The 24,443-nt window shown below is 37.6% G+C and overlaps 1 protein-coding gene across 9 annotated transcripts in view; it reads left to right on the top strand.

Moving 5' to 3' along the window:
* The window catches only part of Pcdh15 (protocadherin related 15), a 1,398,279-nt gene that overhangs the window by 1,021,469 nt on the left and 352,367 nt on the right, over positions 1-24,443 (top strand). For all 9 annotated transcript variants that reach the window (XM_037199986.1, XM_037199987.1, XM_037199980.1 and 6 more), the window contains one exon: positions 3,032-3,202. In XM_037199986.1, the coding sequence (XP_037055881.1) occupies positions 3,032-3,202 (171 nt within the window). The remainder of the gene's footprint in view (positions 1-3,031; positions 3,203-24,443) is intronic.

Below are 24,443 nucleotides of genomic sequence, written 5' to 3'. Positions count from 1 at the left end.
GTGGGAACAGAGCACACAGAAGTGTGTTCTCCAGGATAGCTCCCCAGGGTGGTGATGCCACCACCACCATCCTCAGTGGATACCTCAGGAGGAACTGATTCATCTAAAGTTTCTTCCTTGTATGCCCTCAACAAACATTCCTTGGATAAACAGTAGCTTTCTAATGAAGTCATTTCCCATTCCTTATGTGAGAAAGAAACCTGACAAATACAGCATTTACTATGTAATGAAAATTACAGTCTTATTAATAAATACAGCCTTGACAAACTGTGATGAAAGGGTGACTTTACCTCTTCAGTTTTCCTTCCCAAATCCCATAACAGACATTTAAAGACATTGTGCAAAATATATAACTTTAGTACTAAATACTGCCAAGATCAACAAAAAACTGAAAACTTGTTAAGAGACATTATGACTAAATGCAGAGTGTTCTTGTGGATATATTAACAGAAAAAAAGACATTAAGTAGCCACTGGGGAAAATTAATAAACTTGAATATTGGTTAGTAGCAATGAATTTTCAAAGTAAAATTAAATAGGGTCAGGATGGTCTATTAAAGGGTATTGTTAAAGCAAAAAAGAAAAAAGTCCATATCACAAGGGCTAGAGGGTAGTTGGCATGTGTGTGGGGGGGGGGAGTTGAGGCAGGAAGTTGGAAAGCATATACTTAATAATGGTCCTTTTCATGGGAAAAATAAACTCTTTTATGCATATGACAATAAGAAATTTTAGAATTCAGACCAAGTCTTTTAGAATGTTCTATTCCTATCCTCCCATGGATAATGAGTAGAAAACTCAAATTCCTTAAGCATAATATTACAAGGCAATGGTTTCTGGGCCATTGGAAGGGAGCAAGCTTAGGCTAGAGGGATGTAGAAAAGACTTCCATCTCACAGGAGCAGAGAAGGAATTGAAATTGCAAGGCTCCTGGAGTAAGTGTTCTAGGAAGAGCAAAATAGATCTTTATTTTAGGCCATCTGGATTTTACAAGGTTCAAGTAGATCAGAGGTCTAAAGGCAGAGACACATGCCCATGAAGTTCCAGGCTTGCTGAGCAAACCCAAAACCACCCAAGATGCTTCTTTATAGCCAAGTTTTTATACTAGTAAAACAAGTTAGTAAAACAAAGATGCTGACGTGGGAATGGGTACTCTGAGTTATTCCCAGTGATGTACAAAGCACAGCTTTTGTAACAAAGAAACAGGATATAATTTATTCTGAGTTTAATGCGGAAGGCAGACTGTGACCTGGAAGCAGCCATTCAGGCTTCTCTGATAACATAATCCACTGTAGGGAAGGTCACATGGACTTTTATAGTCACAACAAAATGACATAAATCAAGGCATTTACCTGGCATATCGGTGGGGAGATCCAGGGAGTGGTAGGCTGTAGTCAAGTGCAGGATCTCTGCTATAGGCCTCATATTGTATCTGACACCATTTTAGCTCTGGGGAAGGTGGAAGCAAGTAATCTACTGTTAATCTATTCCAAAAGTTTTATGTCATAGTAACAAAGATTTTAGGTCAGAATCATACATTGATAAATTAGTTTTAAGAAGACTAATGAAGCAGGGCATGGTGGCACACACCTTTAATCCCAGCACTCCAGAGGCAGAGGCAAGTGGATCTCTGTGAGCTCAAGGCCATTCTGGTCTACAAATCGAGTTCCAAGGCATCCAGGGCCACTACACAGAGAATCCTGCCTCAAAATACAAACAAAAAGAAGGAGGTGACGAGGAGGGAGGGAGAAGAAGAGGAGGAGGAAGAGTAAAATAAGGGGAAGAAGAGAAGAATAAGAAGGAGAAGAAGAGGAAGAAGAAGGAGAAGGAAGAGGAAGAGGAGGAGAAAGAGAAGAAGGAGGAGGAGGAGGAGAAGTAGAAGGAGAAGGAGAAGGAGAAGAAGGAGACTAAAGATATCTCAAAATGATTTAGACTTTTGGTCTTTTGTATACCATGCCCTCGTCCACAATCACAAAAATTATAGTCAGTAAATTGTCTGCAAGATTTTTAATTTAAGTGGCATATTCTGGAAAGTCCATGTCATACCAATTTAAAAAGCTAAGTTAAGTTTAAATCTGCTTCAAATGTTTAAAGATGTATTGAAAACTTTACTGCCAATCACAACTCTTACCCCTAGTAGTTGTGTATTGCTTTATTTCTTCTGGTTCATCTCTGGCAAATTATTATATTCATTGTCAGGTTGTAGGCTTCCACAGTAGAGTCTTCATTCAACCTCAGGCTTCTTTCTACACACTGTCTCGAGGGTGACTCAATGAAGCTAACTCCCAAGTAGACAGGAAACCTCTAACAAAATCATGTCATTTTCTTTCTAATACAATGATAAGCTCTAAACTGTCACACTAATGGTGCTGATGTATAATGCAAGAAATCCACGGGAGTCTGCTTAAGGAGTATTAGGGAAATTTATTAGGATAAAATAAGGAAATACACTCACAAATACAGAACTGAGTAGACAGCGGAAGTCATCCTCTGATCTGGCCAGGAGCAAATCCACCTTGCAATTTGATCACATCAGGAAACAGGAAAAAGGAAGAAGGGGCCTTCTGACCCCTCTCCCTTTCCTTTTAAGAGGTCACAACAGCAAGAAGCACCTCTTTCGGGCTTTATATCCCAAGGTCATGAGCAGAGCAAATACCACTATAGATGTACTTTTAAGAAACTAGGTTTTTCGCCAGGCGGTGGTGGCACATGCTTTTAATCCCAGCACTCATGAGGCAGAGCCAGGTGGATGTCTGTGAGTTTGAGGCCATCCTGGGATACCAAGTGAGTTCCAAAAAAGGCACAGAGCTAGCTACATGGAGAAACACTGTCTTGAAAAACCAAAAAAGAAAAAAGAACTAGGTTTTCGTACAACTGTTCACCTTCCACTTCCCCACATCAAACTTGGTTTAAATAGGTTACTGATCATTCATTTAAAGAGAAATAAAGAATTAATAAATCTAAATTGTACCTGATATTTACATCTTCTAGTTGTTTACTTGTTTGTTTGTTGTTTTTTGTTTTACACCCATCAGGACCGTGCACAAAATCTGAATGAGAGGCGAACAACCACTACCACCCTCACAGTGGACATTCTAGATGGAGATGACCTGGGACCAATGTTTCTGCCCTGTGTTCTTGTGCCAAACACCCGTGACTGCCGTCCACTCACCTACCAAGCTGCCATTCCAGAACTGAGGACTCCGGTAAGTACACTCCAATCTTTTCTCCTCCGTTTGTATCTTTAAACCCCACAGAATTCTGTCAAAATGCTTTGCAGACAGTTTGGTTGATAATCGCAAAATTTACTAGCGAAGACCTGAAGTGATGGTTTTATATAACACTATATATAACACTATTTTCATATACTATGTAGATAGCATCACAATGTGTAATTTCATCCTGTACAAAGTGGAAAGAATTCTCAAGGAGCCACAAACTCTCTGACGCTGGTTTTTAAATGTGTTTTCCCCAGTAAATTAGAACAGTGTCCAGTTGCTAACACGTTCTGAAATGTTGGAGATATTGCTGGGCTATCTGGAAGTAGGAGCTAACAGATCCTGAATATACATGTTCACCCCTCAAAGATGTGTTTTAAAGAAGCAGGAAAGCAAAACATGAATTAATATTTTCTACACTTAATTCTGAGTTTTAAAACATACCAGCATTTGAAAGTCATGCTCTGGAACATCCTGAGTACCAGATACACATACCCAAGAGTCAAGAATTTAAGGCAGGCATGCTCCTTAAACACTCAAAAGGACAAGGACTGCATGTTGTTTCTCATTTGCAAAACCTACATGGATGGGTGGATGGATGGGTGGGTTGATGGGTGAGTGGGTGGATGGATGGATGGGCAAGTAAGTTGACAGATGATTGATAAATTGTTAGATGGATCTATGAATGTGTAATAGATGATATGATGACATATCAAAGTAGAAGGACTGTTTGAAAAGAAGAAAGAGTTCAGCAGGAAATGTGAGAAGTCAGAAAAAGACAACTGGGGGTGAATATGATCAAAGTTCATGATATATATCCAAGAAAATGTCAGAAAGAAGCCCACCATTTTATATAACAAATATACATTAATAAAAGCTAAGAAAATACTAATTGTAATACAAAAAGGCATCTAGCCAAGGTCAAAGTAGATTTTTTTTCCTCTCAAATGTGTGTGTGTGTGTGTCCATGTGCATGTGCGCATGTGTACATGCATGCCCATGCATGTACATGTATTGTTTCATGGGAACTGGATTCCCAGGAATCATCTCCCTGAACTTTCTGTTATTTGTCCAGCTCTCTGGCTTCTCAACATACTTTCCAATGTTATAATTTGTTAGAAAAAATCTTTGAAGTTTTTCTCAATATATGTGAAAACAAAAGTTTGGGATTTCTTGTTCTTTTATGAGAATTTGGCTAATACAGCAGAAATATTTTCTCTTAAATCTGCAATAATTGCTGAGATTTTATTCAATTCAAAGTGTTTTCATCCAGTGTTCCATCTTGAGATGTTGCTCATCGTACATCTTAAATGTGTGAGAGCTTAGTCTAAAGTACAAATGACCACTGATGCGTTGGCCTGCATGAACAACAAACACATGAAGCATTAATGTGGTGATGCTTAATATATGAAGGTGTTTATTATATGTGATGCTTATTATATGATGCTAATTTTGTTGTTATTGTATATACTAATTTTGAGATCAGGTTCATTGACCTGGTTGATGGCCACAGACAATGACAAAATTTTACTAATTTTAAAGGACAAAAGGCTAATCAGCCTTGTGTAAATAAAGTTATTGTGTTTTCAATGGGCTAATCTTTTCCTTTGCTCTGAATATACTACTTTTATACAAGGAGAGATCTGATGTCTGGTCAAGAAATCTCTGGTACATTAACCCCCTTGAAAGACAATTTAAACAGAAACATCAGGGATTCTGGGCATGGCAGATGCTTTCTGGTATAAAAGAAGATATTCAAACAAATAATAAACACCTGAGAAAGCATCCTTTAAGTAGCTCTTAAAATTATGCTTTATGAATTAACGCTACATAAAAATTCAAAGATAATCAATCACTATACTTCATATTTTAATTTCAATTTTTATGTTCTGTGTATGCATGAGGGCCGGTATATATGTGCCTGTGTTTGTAGCAGTCAAAAGAGGGCCATGGATATCCCGGAACTGGAGCTATAGGTAGTTGTGAGCCAAAGATAAGGGTTCTGGGAACTGAAGGCAGGTCCTCTGGAAGAGTAGTAAGTGCTCTTAACCTCTGCTTCATCTCTCCAGCTTCATGCTTTATCATTGTAAGAGATCGATTCATTCCTTAATGCTCTGAGAAAAAAAGAAAAGTTATTTTTTCTTTTACATCCATAACTATGTAAGTTGATAGTTACTCATTGGAGATGATTTGTATTGCCATCCAGGAAAATAAATATGCAATGTGTTTACTTCTAGATTCAGTGCCTTTACACTATAATCATTTAAACTTTCCATAAAGCTATGATTTTATTTTATGAGGTTTGAAGAACCGTCTCAATATTTCTGCCTGTGGCACTGGAACCATGTTCGGGATGGCTAACTCGGGTTGCTAGCAGGTTAATTCTGCTGGTGCTTGCCCAAGGCAAGACAGTGAGCTGAAAAATAGCCTTATTAGAGAAGTGGGCATAAACGTCTGTGAAGTAGCTTGGACATTTGCAGTGCTGTTTCTGCCAGAGTCAAACTTCTTCTGGGTTTAGCTGTAGACAAATGTTGCTAGGGAAATGTCCAAAATCTGCTCTAAGAAGACCATATGAAAAGGGAAATTTTTAGGGGTTCCTGTGTTCTTCCACATCATTACTCGAATCCACTCCAAATCACAGGTCAAAACTGGGGTTCATTTTTAAATTTCACATTCAAATTGCTTTGTGTATGTCTGTCTTTTCACTACCTCCCCCCCCCCCTGCGTGCGTGCTTCCCTCACATCTTTAAATCTTTATTTTTTTCCTTACATATCCCAGCAAAATTTGGGGAAATTTCAATAAATAAGATCTTGACATTCTGAGTGAGGAAAATCACCATTGATGTCAGCCAAACTGCACATGTTGACTCTAATTACATACTGTCTGACTCTCAAGCTAATTCCTTGGATTCCAAAAGTCCTTTCAGTACTCCCCACTGTGTTGTTGGGAAATTTTCCAAGAATTATCTCAGTGATATTCTGAATTCTACTACAATACACACAGAATTTATCAGCTTAAAAAAAGCCTTTCAGAAGGTGGTCTAGTGTACCCTAACTTAGCATGCTTAGCTCATGAAAGGGTATATGTACATATAAAAAAAATCAAAGTCTATGCTGCCTATTAAATTTTAAGTGGGTATATACTTAGAGATAAACATGTTTACAAATGTAGATCATGTTTTCTACTAGAGAAAACTGTCTTCAACAGAAATTAATGTCTTTATGGACACTAACATTAGTGTTGTTTAGTGCTGAATATATTACTGTGTATATATGGTATCATATAGATCCTAAAGTCATTGGTAGTTCAATGCCAGTTATTTATTATTAATTTTATAAATGTCTACTGAGCCCTAATATATGTGAGACTCTGTGCTAATGACTTAACCTGGCCAAATAAGATGAGGAAGATCTTGACAAAATATTTTTTCATAAATTTACTCTTACTTTATCACCCTTTTAAAGCTATTATTTTGCCCATAAAGTTTGTCTTTTATTAGCATCGAAAAAAATCTCTATAACTGAGAATATAGAATTCATTGCTCATTACTTGAATCCATTCTGAAGCATAACTGGTCAAGCTGCAGTTTGCTTTTACATTTCACATTCAAATTTATGTGTTTTTTAATCTGTCTCTTCATTCTTTGGTATTCTAAATGAAACACGGTCCAAGATACAATAAAGCTTAACTCATTTGTTCAAAACCAAGCGGTAGTATATACGTGTTTTTTAGTTTATTGACAGTGTTTGTTGTTAGAGGCTCTGATTCGCTGACATTGTATTTGTATTCTTGTATATGCCATCTTTGACTATTGTACCAATGCCTTTCAGTGTGAGAAAATTAGCTACCTACCAGGTAAGGAGAAATGTTCCTCCCCCTATGTAAAGCCCTTGACAGATCCTCATAACACCCAGATGCATATGTTCCCACTAAAGTCGTTGACAGAGAGCTCTGATTCCCAAAGAACTGTCCAAATTAATTCCTTCAGTTTGTGTATATTGTCTTCTTCTTCAGAGCTGCTCTGTCCAATATCAGAATGATGGGGTTTCCAGAGTTCTTCACATTTAAAATGTCTCCCCAGGCCACACTCTATATAAATAGTCTACAGTCTGGGAGCTCAAACATCTGTGTCTCTTTCACTCTCCTTTCCCTTGAGAGCCTTGAGTTCATCATCTTAAATATTTGATGGGGTTGATTCATTTGGGGAAAACGTATTTTTTTCTTATTGTTAAATGTAGGGATATCTAGATTTCTCTATTTTTAATTTTTTTTTTTGCCTTAATACAGTTTTTGGTAAGACTAAATTAAGCAACACCACATCAGTGAGTTCTGGTTTTCTTTAAATAGGCTATGATTACATCTCTGGCTCTGGCTCTATGCTAGGTTCCAAGCTTTGCTTTATTAGTGTTCTGTAGTTACTGCCTACCTCTGCACAGATGCCCTACTGCCCTTCATGACCGACTGTGATGTGCTGCACACCCACTGTCATTTTCCCTGTTAACTGTGCTCAAATATGTTTGATCTCCTCAATCCCCAAGGCCAACGCATTCATTGCGGGGCATTTTGTTCATTCTGAAGCCCCAGCATTCCGTCCCTTCGGCCTCTAGTCACCCTCAGCAAAATCAAACTTGGTTTTCAAAATACAGTTCTATTCTGATACCTGGCTGTTTAACATAAAACATTATTGATGTTTAACAGGGCACATCAAGTAAGTCACCAAGCTTTTCAGCATTTCGTTCAAAGTCATGCTGTACCTTGTCCTTTTCTTTGACTCACACCCCTAGCTCAGAAGCACCTCAGCTGCAAACACATGATTTTGGCTTTGCCCTGCACTTCTCCACCCATCCTTGTCTTTTTATTCCATACACTAAGCTTATATTTGCAATTCAAGGTTCATTTTGAAAAATGTAAAATTATGTTTGTCGACATATCCCCACTGCAAGTGTTACATAGCACTCATTTACCTATTTCTTTTTTAGTAAAAAGTGAGGATTTTTATTTTTTTATTATATTCCAGCTTGAATACAGTGACCTCACCTAGTAGATGTTGAGAAAATTATATTTTAAATTAATTAACTAAGATGTTAAGACATATACACCATACACAAAAACACACTAAATAAATAATAACAGTTCCTACCCTCTCTGTCCTATCACAGACAAGCACACATAAAGAGTTTATATGCATATGTGTACACATCAATTGAATATAATCATAGATTATAAAAAGCAGCCATAGTATTTGTAGATTGTAATTTACTTTAAGTCTTTTAAAGTGAGAATACAATGGTGAGCACCAATTTGCCTGTCCACTTTCCAGTCAAGGTGCTCTTTAAGCAGGAGTCTAACAGTCCCTGTAAATTGAGCTTTTTGCCTGGTTGCCATAGCAAGCCCCAGGTGTCTCAGCACACTGCTCATCATGCCCCCTTTCCATTTCAATAATGTCTCCTAAGTTAGATTTGACTCACTGCTCAGTCTTTAGGACAATTCTGGGCAGTGTGTTTCCCATGGAGCTTTTTGAGGCCTTGTACACATGCTTGAAGAAGAAACAATGGCAGCTTAGACATCACAGAACAACCTATAAGTGACACATTCAAGTGACATATTTTCTGTTTTCCCCAAAGGTCAAACAAATGATCAGAAGCCTCAGATTCAGGTAGCAGAAGCAACTACTAATCAATGGGAGTGACAATAACAGACTAAGAAATGCAGTTAGGACTGTCCCAGGCATGCAGCTGCAGAGCAGTTTTCAGAGGTGCAGGATCTGTGCTGTATGGTGGTATTTTATTTGTACTGAAATGTGACTTTCATTGTATGTTAATAAATAAAGTTTCCTGGGGGTCAGAGCTATTACAGCCATAGCAAGAGTGTGGTGGTGGTGGCGGCGGCGGCGGCGGCGGCGGCGGCGGCGGCGGCGGCGGCGCATGCCTTTAATCCCAGCACTTGGTAGAAGAGCTAGGTAGATCTCTGTGTGTTCAGGGATACAGCCAGCATTGGAGACATATGCCTTTAAGACGTGGAGGGCGGTACTTACAGGCAGTGATGAGGCAGTCATGTGTTTGGGTTTACAACCAATGAGAAGGCAGAACAGAAAGACTATTTAAAGACAGACACACAGGAAGTAGCTCTCTTTCAGGGAAGTAGGAGCACTGCAGGAGGTAAGATTTTAGCTCTGAGCTCTGACCTCTCGGCTTTCTCTTTTATATTGGTTCTGTGCTTCTTATTTTAATAAGACGATTGGTTACATCTACAGTGCTGCTTACCACCATCCACTCTATCATATCTTGATCTCAATAAGAAATCGCAATTTTTGGTAGAACAGTTAAACTCTGAGAAGGGATTGATTTTCTGAGGTCTAGAGAAGCATTAAAGTAACAATGATCTGAGTGCCAAGATTAAGGACATTTTTACTTGGGAAAAAAAGTTTCAAGTATTAATTTCTATGAAGTCTTGATCTATGTTTATCTATGAAATATACATCAAAGTAAAAGATGAAAGTTGGGTAAATTGTCTTAGATATGTTTAACTTGTATTAGCCATGTATTTTGAAACTCTGATGGTTTCCAAATTTGGTTTGGAGACAAATTACAGAGAAGTTTTCTGCCAGTTAGGACACTTACTGACAAGTCAATGTGAACTGAAATTCTCAGTGGTAGTAGGAAATCAGCCTGGTATCTGTAAACATCTTAGTTTACCATCTATACAGCAAGGGGAATATCCGTCACATGTGATATTCACTTGATTGACACACCCACTTCCTAGAAAAGAGTTTAATAGTACTGCTTATAGTTCTCCTTGTCCATGTCACATGTAGTCACCTGGTAGGGTGTCCCTTCAATGACTCCTGATAAGAAGTAGGTAATTTGGGTTAATTTTCAAATGTGTGTCTACATTTAATTTGAATTCCACCATTGAAAAGCGAGTTGTATGTGTTGATGCTGCCTAATTTATTCTGATTTGGTATTTCTAATTACTTCAGTATGATTTTAGTCCTTTAAAAGGATTGAGTACCTGTGCTCTGTATTTTTTTAAACAGCCAGGTGTGGCACTGGCAGGCTTGTGTTGAATTAATTACACAGTATATTATCCATTCGTGCAGAGGAACAGCTGAGGCAAAATGCCACAAGATAATAAATGCCCTGAGCCAAAAATATATCAACATGCCACATTCCAAATGTCAACAGGAGAGCATTCAGTGCCTGATCTTTTCTTTCTTTTCTGAAAAGAAATATAAAAACAATGGATTTTAATAAAGTTTTCCAAATTGTCCTGCTGAGTTCCTAGCTTGCAAAGGTGCTCCTTGGGTTTCTATGGATTGACACTGACCTTATCATTGGACATTCTGCCTTTTCATGTGAATGGAAAATGATCCACAATTTCCTTCAATGATAAAGGAAGAAGCTAGTAATTATACATGTTATACAGAAACATCTAAACATTATACACATTAAAAATTGGTAGGCCCAGCCAACATCAATCTAAGTAGAGAGAAACTCAAAGTATTTCCACTAACATCAGGAACATGACAAGTGAGGTTGCCCACTCTCTTCATGCCTATTCAATATAATACTTGAATCCTTAGCTATAGCAATAAAACAACTGAAGGAGACCAAGGGAATACAAATAGGAAGGGAAAAAAGTAAAAATATCTTTATTTGCAGATGTTGTGATTCCATACATAAGTGACCCTAAAACTTCCCCTAGGAAACACCTATAGCTGAAAAACACTTTCAGCAAAGTAACATAGTAGAAAAAATAGCTCATAATAATCAATAGTCTTCATGAATAAAAAAAACTGACTAAGAGAAAATTTAGGGAAACAATACCATTCATAGTAGCCTCAAAAATTAAGATATCTTGGGATAACTCTAACCAAGTAAGTGAAAATTTGAATAATAAAGCTTTTAGACACTGAAAAAAGAATCCGAAGAAGATATCAGGAGATAGAAAGATCTCCCATGCTCAAGGATCAGTAGGATTAACATAATAAAAATGACCTTTCTACCAAAAGCAACCTAAAGATTTGATGCAATCCCTATAAAAATTAAAAATTCTTCACAGATCTTGTAAGGACACTTTTCAGCTTCATGTGGAAATACAAAAAAAAAAAAAAAAAAAAAAAAAAAAAAAAAAAAAAGATAGCTTTAAAAACATTGATTAGCCGGGCAGTGGTGGCGCATGCCTTTAATCCCAGCACTCGGGAGGCAGAGCCAGGCGGATCTCTGTGAGTTCGAGGCCAGCCTGGACTACCAAGTGAGTTCCAGGAAAAGGCGCAAAGCTACACAGAGAAACCCTGTCTCGAAAAACCAAAAAAAAAAAAAAAAAAAAAAAAACCCAAAAACCAAAAAACAAAAAAAAAAAAAACAAAAACAAAAACAAAAATTAATTAAAGAGATACTGGAGGTATCACCATTCCTAATCTCAAATGAGACAAAAGAGCTATAGTAATAAAACAGCATGATATTGGCATTAAAATAGACAAGTTGGTCAATGGAATCTAATGGAAGACCCAGACATAAATCCCCTCACCTATGGATACCTGGATTTTTATAAAGAAGCCAGAAATACACAGTGGCATTGGGAAAAAGACAGCATCGTCAACAATTGGTGCTAATCAAACTGGATGGCTGCATGTGGAAGTATGCAAATAGATCCATATTTGTAACCCTACACAAAATTCTACTCCAAATGGATCAAAGACCTCAACATAAGGCCAGATAGACTGAATCTGATAGAAAATAACATGAGAAATAGTCTTACACTTATTGCCAATAAAGGACTTTCAAAAGAGAATGCCATTATCACAGGCACTAAAACCAAAAATTAATCAATGGCATCTCATGAAACTGAAAAGTTTCTGCATGGCAAAAGGATACGAACTCTCAGATAAAAAGGCAGCATAAAAAATTGGAAAATATTTTTACCAACTATACATCTGATAATCTGATAGAGGGCTAATTTCCATAATGTATGGAGAACTAAGAACCTGGACATTAAGAAACATATAACTCAATTTAAAAATGGACTACAAATCCTAACAAATGTTTCTCATTGGAGGAAACTTATATGGCTGAGAAGCACATAAATATATGTTCAACATCCTTACTTATCAGGGAAATCTAAATCAAAACTACTTTGAGATTTCTTCTTACACCAGTCACTTTGGCCAAGATCAATAAAAGAAATGACAGCTTATAATGGCAAGGATATGGAGTAAGGAGAACACCCATCCACTGCTGGTAGGAGTGCAAACTTGTACAGATACTAGGGAAATCAGTATGGTGGTTCCTCAGGAAGTTGATAATAGATCTATCTCAAGATACAGCTATATTACATTTGGGCATATACTCAAGGGACTCTATATCCTCCTATAGAGACACTTGCTCAACCATGTCCACTGCTACTCTAGTCATAATAGCCAGAAAACAGACTAAATGTTCATCTATGAGTTAATGGATAAAGAAAATATAGTACATTTACATAATGGCATATTACTCAGTTAAAAAAAATGAAATCTGCGGGCAAATGGATGGAGCTAGAAAAAATATTCTGAGTGAAGTAATTCAGATTCAGAGAGACAAATATGTTGTGTATTCATTTCTATTTGAATGTTAGCTATTATGTCTTCAATTAGCAGGGTACAGTCCATATAATCACAGATGTTAGGTATAGAGTAAGGGACTGCAAGAAAGATTCAATCAACTTGGAAGGAGAAATAGAATAGATAGTTGTGGATCAATGAGGAAACTGGAGTAAGAAGATCAAACTGGGAGGAGGTAGGACAGCTAAAACTTAGGACCATTTGAGGGAAAGTGAGGAAATCTGATACCGTAGAATCTTAAAATATATAATATATATAAAATATATAAAATATATAATCTTAAAATATATAACCCTAAAATATATACATGTATGAAGGTGATCTAAATAGAAGCACCAACTAATGAAGAGACAGAGGCCCAACTGGACATCTCTCATCACCAAATGGAGCTTTCATTACTAGGAATGAGTTATATCTAATCAAGTCATTGGCCAAAGAGGTACCATGGGAACCCCCAAACCACCCAGGCTATTGCCATGACTACTGGTTGCTATCCAAATGCTGATAGTAAGGCCCTATTGCTGAAGACAACACCTACACAACTCATTAAACATGGAGAAATCAAACTGGTTTCTAGATCTTTCTCCCCTACTGACTAGTGTTTATGCTACCGTTAGGTACTCTGCCTGCTACCAAAGGAGAAAGGCAAACACCAACCCAGCTATAAACCCTTCGATCTACAATGGTGATTTGCATGCAAGATGTTCTAGTGAAATAGTGGAACAAATCTTTTGGGATAAACCAGCCAATATCTGACTATATTTAAGACCTACTCCATGAGACAGATCCTATCCTCAACACTCCTTAGGTGGACAAGAACCTGAGACTAGATAGGTCAGGGACCTAAGAGAAAACCAAATACTACTGTTCTGTTAGAAGAATGTAGAAATATAATGACTCCTAATGACTTTATGCTATATTCATAGATCAGTAGCCTTGCTCAGCCAACATCAGAGAATCTCCCCACTATAGAAGATGGGAACAAATACAGAAACTGCCGCACCCCCTCCCCCAGCCAGACAATGTGCAGAGAGTGAGAGACTTTGGAACACTCATCCTAAATGGAATATATCCATCAGTTTCTTCCCCCTTGGGGATCAGAGAGCCCTGTGGAAGAGGAGGTGGGAGGACCGTAAGAGCCAGAAGGGATGATGAACACCGGGGAAACAAGCACTTCTAAACAGCAGGACCAATGCACATGTGAACTCACAGAGACTGTGCCAACATATACAGGACCTATGCCAGAGTGGGCCTGATGGGGTCCCAACACTGAGAGGGGAAACAGACTGTCTTAGTCAATGCTCTAGTGCTGTGAAGAGATACCATGATTAAGGCAACTCTTATAAAGGAAAGCATTTTATTGGGGGATTGCTGACAGTTTCAGAGGTTTAGTCCATTGTCATCATGGTAGGGAGCAGGGTGACACACAGGCAGACATGTGCCATTGAAGTGGCTGAGAATTATATATCCTGGTTCTTAGGCAGGGATACCGGCACTTGGCCTGGTGTGAGATTTTGAAACCTCAAAGCCCTTTCACAGTGCCCCATTTTCTCCGATAGGGTCACACCTCCTAATCCTTCTAAGTCTTCTCAAATAGTGCTACTCTCTGGTGACTAAAGCATTCAAATACATGGGTCTAGGAGTGCTGTTTTTATTCAAAATATCACATGGACTTAAAGCCACAACCCTAACCCAGAAGCTATCTCCCATTGACAACCACATGGAAATGAAAAATTAGTTTTCTCTAACAGAGTCTCTGTGGGTAAACAAACACTCTTAAGGCCATGTCCTGTACCGAGCTGTAGATAGCCAACACAGAAACAACTTGATGGTATTTTGTCTTTTCTTTTTTCCCTTTTCCTTACCCTATAGTTGTTTCTGATTATGGTTTCTGATTTTGTGTTTTTAGTAGATTTTTATGCATGCCAGAATCCATCTCTATCCTCCCAATATGGGATATACACACTCTCTGCATCTATATGTGTCTCTGGTGCTTTTTCCTTGGCTCTTTGTTTTCTGTACATTTATTTTATTTGTCCTATCCAGCTGTGTTTGATTTTATTTTATCTTGTCTTCCTCTTCCTCTTCTTTTTCCTCTTCTTTTGAAATATCTATTTGCTTTCTCATAAGAGAGAGCAAAAAAAGATATGGATTTCGGTTTCTTGGGAGATGATTAAGATCTAGGAGGATTTGGGAGGGGGAATAATAATCAGAATACATTATATGAAAATAAATCTTCAATAAAAATAAAATATAATTCATTGGTGACCCAAGGAGCAGGTTCAATGGTTAAATATGCTTGTTACAGAAGAATGAGAACCTGCGTTCAGAGAATAATCCCCCAAATCAAAAGCTAGATGTTGTAGAGAGTATGTGTATCCCATATGCCAGAAGGAGAGGATGGAGATAGATCCTGGAAATTTGCAGAACAGCCAGTACAGCTGAGCCTGTAAGCCCTGGGAAAATGAGAGGTCCCATCTCAATAAAATATGATGAAAAACTATTGAAGAAAACATTGGACATGGACCTCTGGTCTGTACAAGCTCAGACATGGGTCTGCACATGTGAGCACACACATACATCATGTACATCTCTCTCTCTCTCTCTCTCTCTCTCTCTCTCTCTCTCTCTCTCTCTCACACACACACACACACACACACACACACACACACACACACACACACACACAGCCCTTAAGTTCCAGTCCCTAGGATAACCAGTTTTAATTTGATTCACATCTTTACAAATGTCTAGAGCTGACTTAGGCAATGATGCTTCTAATTATTAATTCTCCAGACTTTCAAACAAACCAAATAACTCAGACCAGCATAAAGTGAGTGCTTAGAAGTACATTTTAATTTCATAGGCTCTATTGACAGCTTTGAGGACCTGGGATGTAATGACTAAGCACAGCTATGTTCTTTGGGAACTAGACCTAGATTTCTGCCCATGAATACTGACAGTACTTGGGAGGTGGAGGCAGGAGGATAAGGAGTTAAGGCCATCCTGGGCTACAGTGAAAGTTGTAGGCCAACCTGGGCTACATGATACTTTGACTCAGAAAAAAACACAAACAAAAATATAACTTTGAAGACATAGCCTACCACTGATATAACTGTCATCATGGCTCCCTCCCTGACTAAAGGGGTAGAACCCAGGCTGGATAATTTTGTATATGAATTTGGCCAAATCATACCAAATGTTTGGTCCAACAGCTGACTACAATGTGAGTGTGTTTACTTAAGTGAGATTAACATTTAATCAATGGGCTTAAGGTAGAACAGGTCACATTCTATATATAAGAGGTGCTCATCCAATCGGCTGAATACATTAGGAACAAAACATGAGCTTCCTCAAATGAAAGGGCATTCTAGCCAGCTGATTGTCCTTGACCTTGAACTGAGGTATCCATTCTTTCCTCAGCCTCCCACCTGACGTCATCCTCCATAGACTCTTGCCTTTCAGGACCTCACAAGTTATCAGTCTACTTCCCGGTAAACATCCTCCTTGTGTCCTTCTCTCTAATTATATATGAGAGCATGTCTAGTGGGGAATACAGGTGTTTCCTGAAACAGAACCACTGTTAACATTAAGTCTTAAGCAGTATTGGACAGCTGAAAATGTACCACCCAAAGCAGATTTATAATCAAATCATCACCAGTTCACTCCTAGAGTTTCACAATCAGCATTCTCAGGTGGACCTGAAATGTAGTCACAACTGCTGAAAAGTAGACATTAGAGCATGTCATTTCCTGCTTCAACATTATAATCAGTTGTCAGTGACCACAAGGCTCCTCCAGAGTCTCTTGCCTCTGCCTTCATTCTGTGTCTTTTGCCCTCTCCCTCCCTTACAGTGTGTTTTCTATTGCCCTTTCTATTTTCTTCTCTCTTAAGATAACTTACTCCTCTCTTCCCATGCCCCATCCAGGTCCAGTTTCATAACCTAAGCAGGCACACCTCTTGTGCATGCATATGCATACATAGCTACATATACAATTACAAATGCTGATTCCGTTTATGAGAGGAAACCTAGTATTGTCTTCCAGAGCTAAGCATTTCACCCAACATAATGATTTTAATCTCCATTCATTTCCTTGACAATGATTTTATTTCAACTTTTAGGGCTGAGAAGAAAATTATTTTGTTTATGTACTACATATTCTTCATCTATTCACATATTAATTGACATATACATGGGTTTCATTTCTCAGTTATTGTGAATAGAGCTGTCATAAACATGGATACGCAGGCCTCTCTGTGGTGTGCTGAGTCAGTCCCTAGCGGTTCTAATTTTAGCTGTTTTTTTTTTTTAATTTTTTTTACATTTATTTATGTATTTTGTGTATGGTGGAGTGTGTGGTCTGGAGTCCGGTCTGTTCTTCCTCCATGTCAGTCGCAGGGATTGAACTTGGGTCTTCAGTCTTGTCAGCAATCACCTTAACCCCCAGCTATCCTACTCGCCCTCTGATAAACCTCCATACTAGTTTTCATAATGATTGCACCAATTTACATTCCCATTATCAATTTTAAGTACATACCTGTGGTAGTTTGAAAGAAAATGGCCCCCAAAGGGAGTGGCACTATTGGGAGGTGTGGCCTTGTTGGAGTAGGAGTGGTCTTGTTGGAGGAAGTGTGTCACTGTGGAGGTGGGCTTTGAGGTCTTATGTATGTTCAGGCTTTGGAGAACACTTTCTGTTGCCTGCAAGTCAAGATGTAGGACACTGGGCCACTTCTCCAGCACCATGTCTGTCTGCACACCACCATGTTGCACCATGAGGATAATGGACTAAACCTCTGAATGTAAGCCACCCAATATGTTTTCCCTTTAAAACAGTTGCTGTGGTGTCTCTTCACAGCAATAGGAACCCTAAGACAATATCATTCTTTTAAAAATTTAATTAATGTTCACTTTTCCTTCTAAACTTGGGGCAAATACCTTTAAAACACCTTGTTAAACATTCCAGTGGCATGAATATGGTAAGAATACAATCCCAGTGTTCAAATAAGGCTTCAATTCAAACATGTGGTTTTCAAGCCCTGTCTATTGTGGAGTTCTGTTTCCAAATCTTTTTCTTATTCTCTGACCTGCTTAGTTTGTTCACGTGACTAACTTTTTCTGCTCATTCTGATGAAAAATACTTCTGTGTTATTCCAGGGGTTGACGTATTCTCTTCAGTCGAGCCCCGATTTCAGAAACCAAAACCATGCACTAATTTCCTGGTAACACTTTCTAAAGTAGAAGATGATGCCAAATTATACCAGGAAATGACTGTATTTGTTTTCAGTTTCTGTGGAAAAGTGAATAAAATTTATAATATCCCTCTTATAATTTCAGTGAGATTTTTCTCATCCTTGCCATGGTTTTGTGGTTATGTTTATGATTTAAGGCAAAAACAGTAATATCAATAAATAATACAGAAGACAGCTATTTTTATTTTCTGGAAAGAGGAAAAACAAGACCCTGACATTTTGAATAATCAAAGAATAATTACCATGGGCCCTGTATGTATTTGTAATGATAGTGTCAAAAATTTTAATAATCACCCAAAAACCTCAAAATCTCCAATAGAAAGTCTGATAGAAAATTAATCTGAAGGCATACGATATGAATACACTATTCCCTAAAATAAATAACTCTTGAGGTGATTTTCATACAAGAAAAAAAGCAAAGAAGGAGATGTGAGCGGATTAAGTCACTCTGCAGGAAGTGTCTGTATGTGATTTGAGGGTCATAAAAATCAGTTTGCACTTATCAGCATGGCGTACATGTACTGGGCTAAGAATTATTAAAAACACTACTATCTATTCGAAGTCCTCATTTCTCAGTCTGTTTGCCTTGATACAAAGTGTCACAAATAAGGAAGTTCTCAGGTTGAACGCTTGGGTTGTAAATACGTCTTCTGTTCAGAAGTAATATTATACCACACAGTGTTTGAAGATGTCATATGCCAGATTGGTAAATCACACTGGGGCTATGATTATGTTTTCTGTGTGCACCACAAGATGAATAACCTATAAAGCATGTGTGGAATGACCTTGAGTTACAATGCTCTAGATTCAGACTCTGGTTGCTGTAAGACAGTGGCACATTGCCACATTCAGAGACCTGGAGATTTGAAGAATATATGCAAATAAAAAGCAAAAAAGAGTCAAGATGATCACCTGCTTCCAGAATAATTGAGCTCCAATAATTGGTTTGCAAATTACCTATTGGGGATATGGAGTACTTTTGTAATGATGATTAAGGAAACCACCAAGAACCCATTTATCTGATTTTCAATTTTAAGTCTGCAGAAATATATACACTTTTCTTTGTGGGGAAATTGCACTCAGATATCTATCACTGAATGGCAAGGTAATGTGAGAGTCTCAGTAATTCTGTGAGTGTTAGTAAAGGCCTCTGATTTCATGGGTACACCTGTAAGTGGAAGGTCCACTTTAGGTCAGAGGTGATGCCTGTTCTTGAAAACACTGCCCTCAAGAGACTTACAGTACAGAACTCGCCATTCAGTGAACTAAATTTAAAGATGAGGATACTTCTTACATTTTCTTTAATGTGAACTAAAATCAATTAGGTAAAAAGTACAAATGCCCCAAAGCAAAGACTGAGTTCAGAAGGGGAACTGATTGTTAGCATGCCTATAGCATGTGAGGGATGCTGTATAAATTGATTATAGCATAGGAACAATTCTTAGTGTGCTTAGACCACAACAGAAATGCCAAAGTCTGTGTAGATTTAAAACAATATATATTTGTTTTTCAAGATTCTAGAGTTTGGGATGTTTAAGATCAGAGCTTCAGTATGTGTGGAGTTGGCTGTATCCTCACATGATAGGTGAACATGGGACCTCTCTTAGACTTCTTACTTATCATGGGCAAAATCCCATTGATTAGAGTTTGATATTCATCCCCTAATTACTCATTTAACAAAGGTTCTACCTCCTAATTCCATCACCTTGGGACTGAGAATTTTTCTTTCTCTTTTCTTTTTTTATTTAAGACAATTTTTTATTCATTTTACATACTGAACACAGATTCCCCTCTCATCCCCCCTCCCATTCCCCTTGCCCCACCCCATTCCCTCCTCACAAAGAGTAAGGGCTCCCATGGGGAGTCAGCAAAGCCTGGTACATTCAGTTGAGGCAGGACCAAGCCCCTCACCCCTGCATCAAGGCTGAGCAAGGCTTCCCACCATAGTTAATGGGCTCCAGAAAGCCAGTTCATGCACCAGGGGTAGATCCTGATCCCACTGCCAGGGGCCTCTCAAACAGACCAAACCACACAACTGTCTCCCATATGGAGGGGGCCTAGTTTGGTCACATGCAGGTTCCACAGCTGTCAGTCCAAAGTTCATGAGTTCCTATGAGCTTGGTTCAGTTTGTCTCTGTAGATTTCCCCACTATGATCTTGACCCCACTTGCTCATATAATCCCTCTTCCCTCTCTTTGACTGGATTCCCAGAGCTCAGCCTGCTGCTTGGCTGTGGATCTCTGTATCTGCTTCCATCAGTTACTGGATGAAGCTTTCTCTGGAGCTGTGGGTTGTAGTCTGGTTATCCTTTGCTTTACATCTGGTATCCACTTAAGAGTGAGTACATACCATGTTTGTCTTTCTGAGTCTAGGTTACCTCACTCAGGAAGATATTTTCTAGGTCCATCCATTTACCAGCAAATTTCAGGATGCCATTGTTTTGTTTGTTTGTTTGTTTGTTTGTTCTTTCTTTTCTTTTTCTTTTTTTTTTTTACAGCTAAGTAATACTCCATTGTGTAAATGTACCACATTTTCCCTTTCCATTCTTTGATTGAGGGATATCTAGGTTGTTTCCAGGTTCTGGCTATTACAAATAATGCTGCAGTGAATGTAGTTGAGCAAGTGTCCCTATGGTATGATTGGGTATCCCTTGGGTATATGCCCAAGATGTACGTATTTTCCAAAGTCATATGTCTTCAGATGGTAGCACAGATGGATCTTGGAATTCAGAGAAGCATAACTGGATGTATTGCATATGCTTTTTGTGTACAGAGATGTACCTGAGCATAACCCAATTTAACTTACCACTCTCTTCCCCCTCTCTCCTTCATCTTCTCTTCTCTTTCACTTTTCCCTGATTTTTCTATTTTTATTATCTTTCTAATATCATCATTATTATCATCATCGTCTTCATGAGCAGATATCCTCAACTCTGAGCTTTCCTCCCTCTCTGGAGAACTGTCCACAACAATGATGATTTTTTATAGCCTGCTTTAATATTTGAGAGTTCATTTAGGATACATTGTCATTCCTATGTAGCACAAATTCTAATTGATCTTAATTATAAAAAACCTGGAGTCAAATATCAGAGTGAAAGCCGAAAGATCAGAGAAGCAGAGCAGCCAGCCACTAGAAAGACTTCTTGCCTCTCAGAATCTTCAGACTGAAAGGGGACAAGCTCCTGTCTCCTCCTACCTTCCTGTCTCTACCTCTCTAGTGCTGGGGTTAAAGGCATGAGCTTCTTCCATCTGGCTCTGTTTCTCTTTTAGACTGGATCAATCTCCTGTAGCCCAGGGTGGCTTTGAACTCCTGATCTTCCTGCTTCCTCCTACCAAGTACTAGAATTTAAGGTATGTGCCACCACTGCCTGGCCTCTATGATTAAATAGTGGCTAGCCCCACACTCTGATCTCCAGGCAAGCTTTATTTGATAGAGCACAAACAAAATATCATCACATTTCTACCCAGGATTGATTAGCTATATCAGTTTTCATTTTCACAAAATTATCAGTGATAAATTTGTAACAACTTCAATTGTCTTAAATGGAATTTAATCCAAATTTCTGTTAATTTGACATGTGAATTAAGACAGAAATAATACACATTGATGAAAGTAATGTTACTGAAATGAGTATCACTATCGTAAGGACTATATGGGCTTATGAACCACTGAGGAAATACAGAAAAGTGTCCTCTCTCATAATCAATAACTCCATCTGAAAAAGATGGACAGACAAAAATAGATATTGTGGAAAATGGCTAAAAGTATAACTATAGGCTATATTAATGTCTTGAGTTGTTATCAATTGTCACTGAGGAATAAAACACTAATAGTCACATAGGCAGGATATACCAAATTAACAAATCATTAAATTAGGTAGTACCTAATTTCAGCTATGTAGAAAATGGTATTTCAGCATTTTCTCTTTAAAAAGACGTATAATTGACCACGAGGAACCTTAATGTTGCTAATATAATTTAATGAACTACATAACAAATGATAAAACACAAATATAGAATTTTTTGTCATAAAAATCCCTGATTACTGGAAAGATAATTAATTGAAGGTTTTCTACATTAAATGTGGTATGCTGTTAATGTACTATGATTTTTCTTCTTAATTTTTGAGCAGTGTTTTCTTAATTTAACATTAAGAAACATTTGAGAAGAAAGTCAATTCAAACAAAATTGTGATTAAAATAATGAAAATGTACAACAAAGAAAACACTTAGGTTTCAGAGCTCTTAAGTATTAAACCAATCAAGTGTACAATATGTTTACTTGAATCAACCTGCACTATTGAATAATTTTATCTTCTCATCCATAATGAAAACACTGTAATAATACCTGAACATTAAGAGAGGGTAATTAAACTATTATAATAGATACCTACATTAAAAATATCAAGAGGACACATTTTTCAGAGGTCTGAAAGCACAAATTTCTATTGTAAAGTGGTTGTATTACTCATGTTTTTATTGCAGAGATCTTATTACTTCTCCCTCAAGCTTTGGATGTTATAGGTATAGTGTGTAAAAGTTATGCACACATTCTTCTGTTCATATTTAGTAAAACATGACAGTAAACTTTGCTACATGTCTTGGAGCCAAATTCAATATTGATCATTTAATTTTAAGTCACATAAACAGGTAGAGGTCAGCCAGACAAACAGGTTCTAACCAAGCATCTGTGGAATAAAATTAGCTGAAAGTAATCCCTTCAATAGTTTTATTGAGTAAAGTTTGTTACAAAGACTTCTTTCCATACAAAATATTTCATTTGAAACATAAAAGTATTTTATCTATGCTATGCATGTACCAGTTACTTTCTTGGATCTATGAGCCTCTAGGTAGACCACAGAGTAGAGGTAAGCAGTCATGAATTGCTTATCTCCTCTCCCTTCTAGAGCAGGAAGATCTCTGTTGTGTCCTGTATTAATGTGTGCTGTGGCATGAGATAGCCCTGCTGAAGTTGATATTACAAGCAGTTCTTTATCATGGACTCATTTTGATTGGCCAACAATGATAGACAGGGCTACAAGGACAAGACTCAGTACTGTATCATAAAAGTCACTATTATCTTTGTGAATAATTTAACCTTTATTTCTGACCTTTGTAGAAGTCGAATGGCTTGAACATCAAAGAACTATCTCTGACTGAGGTAACGATTTCCTCAGTCTGTGCTTTATTCCAGGTTATGCCTTTATAAATACATTGCCATGTATTTGTTGATATATATGTCAAAAGAATCCTAAAACATGCCACACTACATTTGTCAACACACATCATCAGTAGAGGATAAACACTGGGTATGGAGAAAGCTGACCATCTAGACTCTGACACTTACAAACATTATTATAATCTAAGGGTGGTTACTTTAAAATAATGTTACATTGTTTTCTCTGATTAAAAAAATCAGAAAGATTTAACAGGCATGTCTACATGGATACACATGCTCAAATCTACTTCTCAAAACTGAATTACTAGCTTTTTTGCCTTTCATCCCTTCTAATCCATTGTATATTTATTGTTTACTTATTTATTCATTGGTTTGTCTTAGGGAACTTAGGCATTTCAGGCTGGGTTTGGACTCCTGATCCTCTTGCTTCCACCTTTTGAATGCTAGGGATTACAGGTGTTTTCTGTAATGCCTGATTCTAATCCATTTTTATTAAAGTCCACTTAAAACTTGATTATCATTTTAACTTTTGCATTTCACTACTTAATCCATTTATCTCCCATAATTCTCCTGAGATCTGAGCATCAAGTGAGCCATGTCACTGATTCCAGCATGTTCTGTGGAAAATGCCAAGTTTCTAGTTTTTCATTTTAGATGATACTCCAAGACACAGACTAAACAAGGTTTGTGTATGTATATTTTCTTTCTAATTTTTATTAGTCAAAATTTTGGTTCCTATAATGAATATAAAAAGAAATAACTTTTTTATCTTTCTGTGCTGGTTTTGGAAATATTAATGTATATTGCTACTTTCCAGAAAATTGTCCTGAAATATTAGTATTTCAGTGATACTACATTTCCAAGCCCATTCACTACTGACACTGGGTACAGTTTCCTCCCAGAAGCAATGTGACAGATGAATGTGTTTTTAAATAAAAGTTACAATTACATTTTCCACATCAAGCTCTATAATTTTGGTTTAGTTATCTTCTAAGTATCACAAAAGGAAGAAAAAATTAAAAGAGAGAAGCTGAAGGTAAAATAGAGTTAAGCAAAGCTCGTGTAGTAATGGAACAGGAATTCAGTTGCCCAAAAATCTGCACAAACAATATGCATCTCTCTGCATTCTTTCAACATGTCACTTACCTGCAGCACTCAAATCTTGATCACTCTGCAGACTGAACTGACAAGACACCATTT

The sequence above is a fragment of the Peromyscus leucopus genome, chromosome 16_21 (assembly GCF_004664715.2).
Source record: "Peromyscus leucopus breed LL Stock chromosome 16_21, UCI_PerLeu_2.1, whole genome shotgun sequence".
In the NCBI taxonomy this organism is placed as follows: Eukaryota; Metazoa; Chordata; class Mammalia; order Rodentia; family Cricetidae; genus Peromyscus; species Peromyscus leucopus.
The sequence above is the reverse complement of the archived record's forward strand: the minus strand, read 5'-3'. Positions and strand labels throughout refer to the sequence as shown.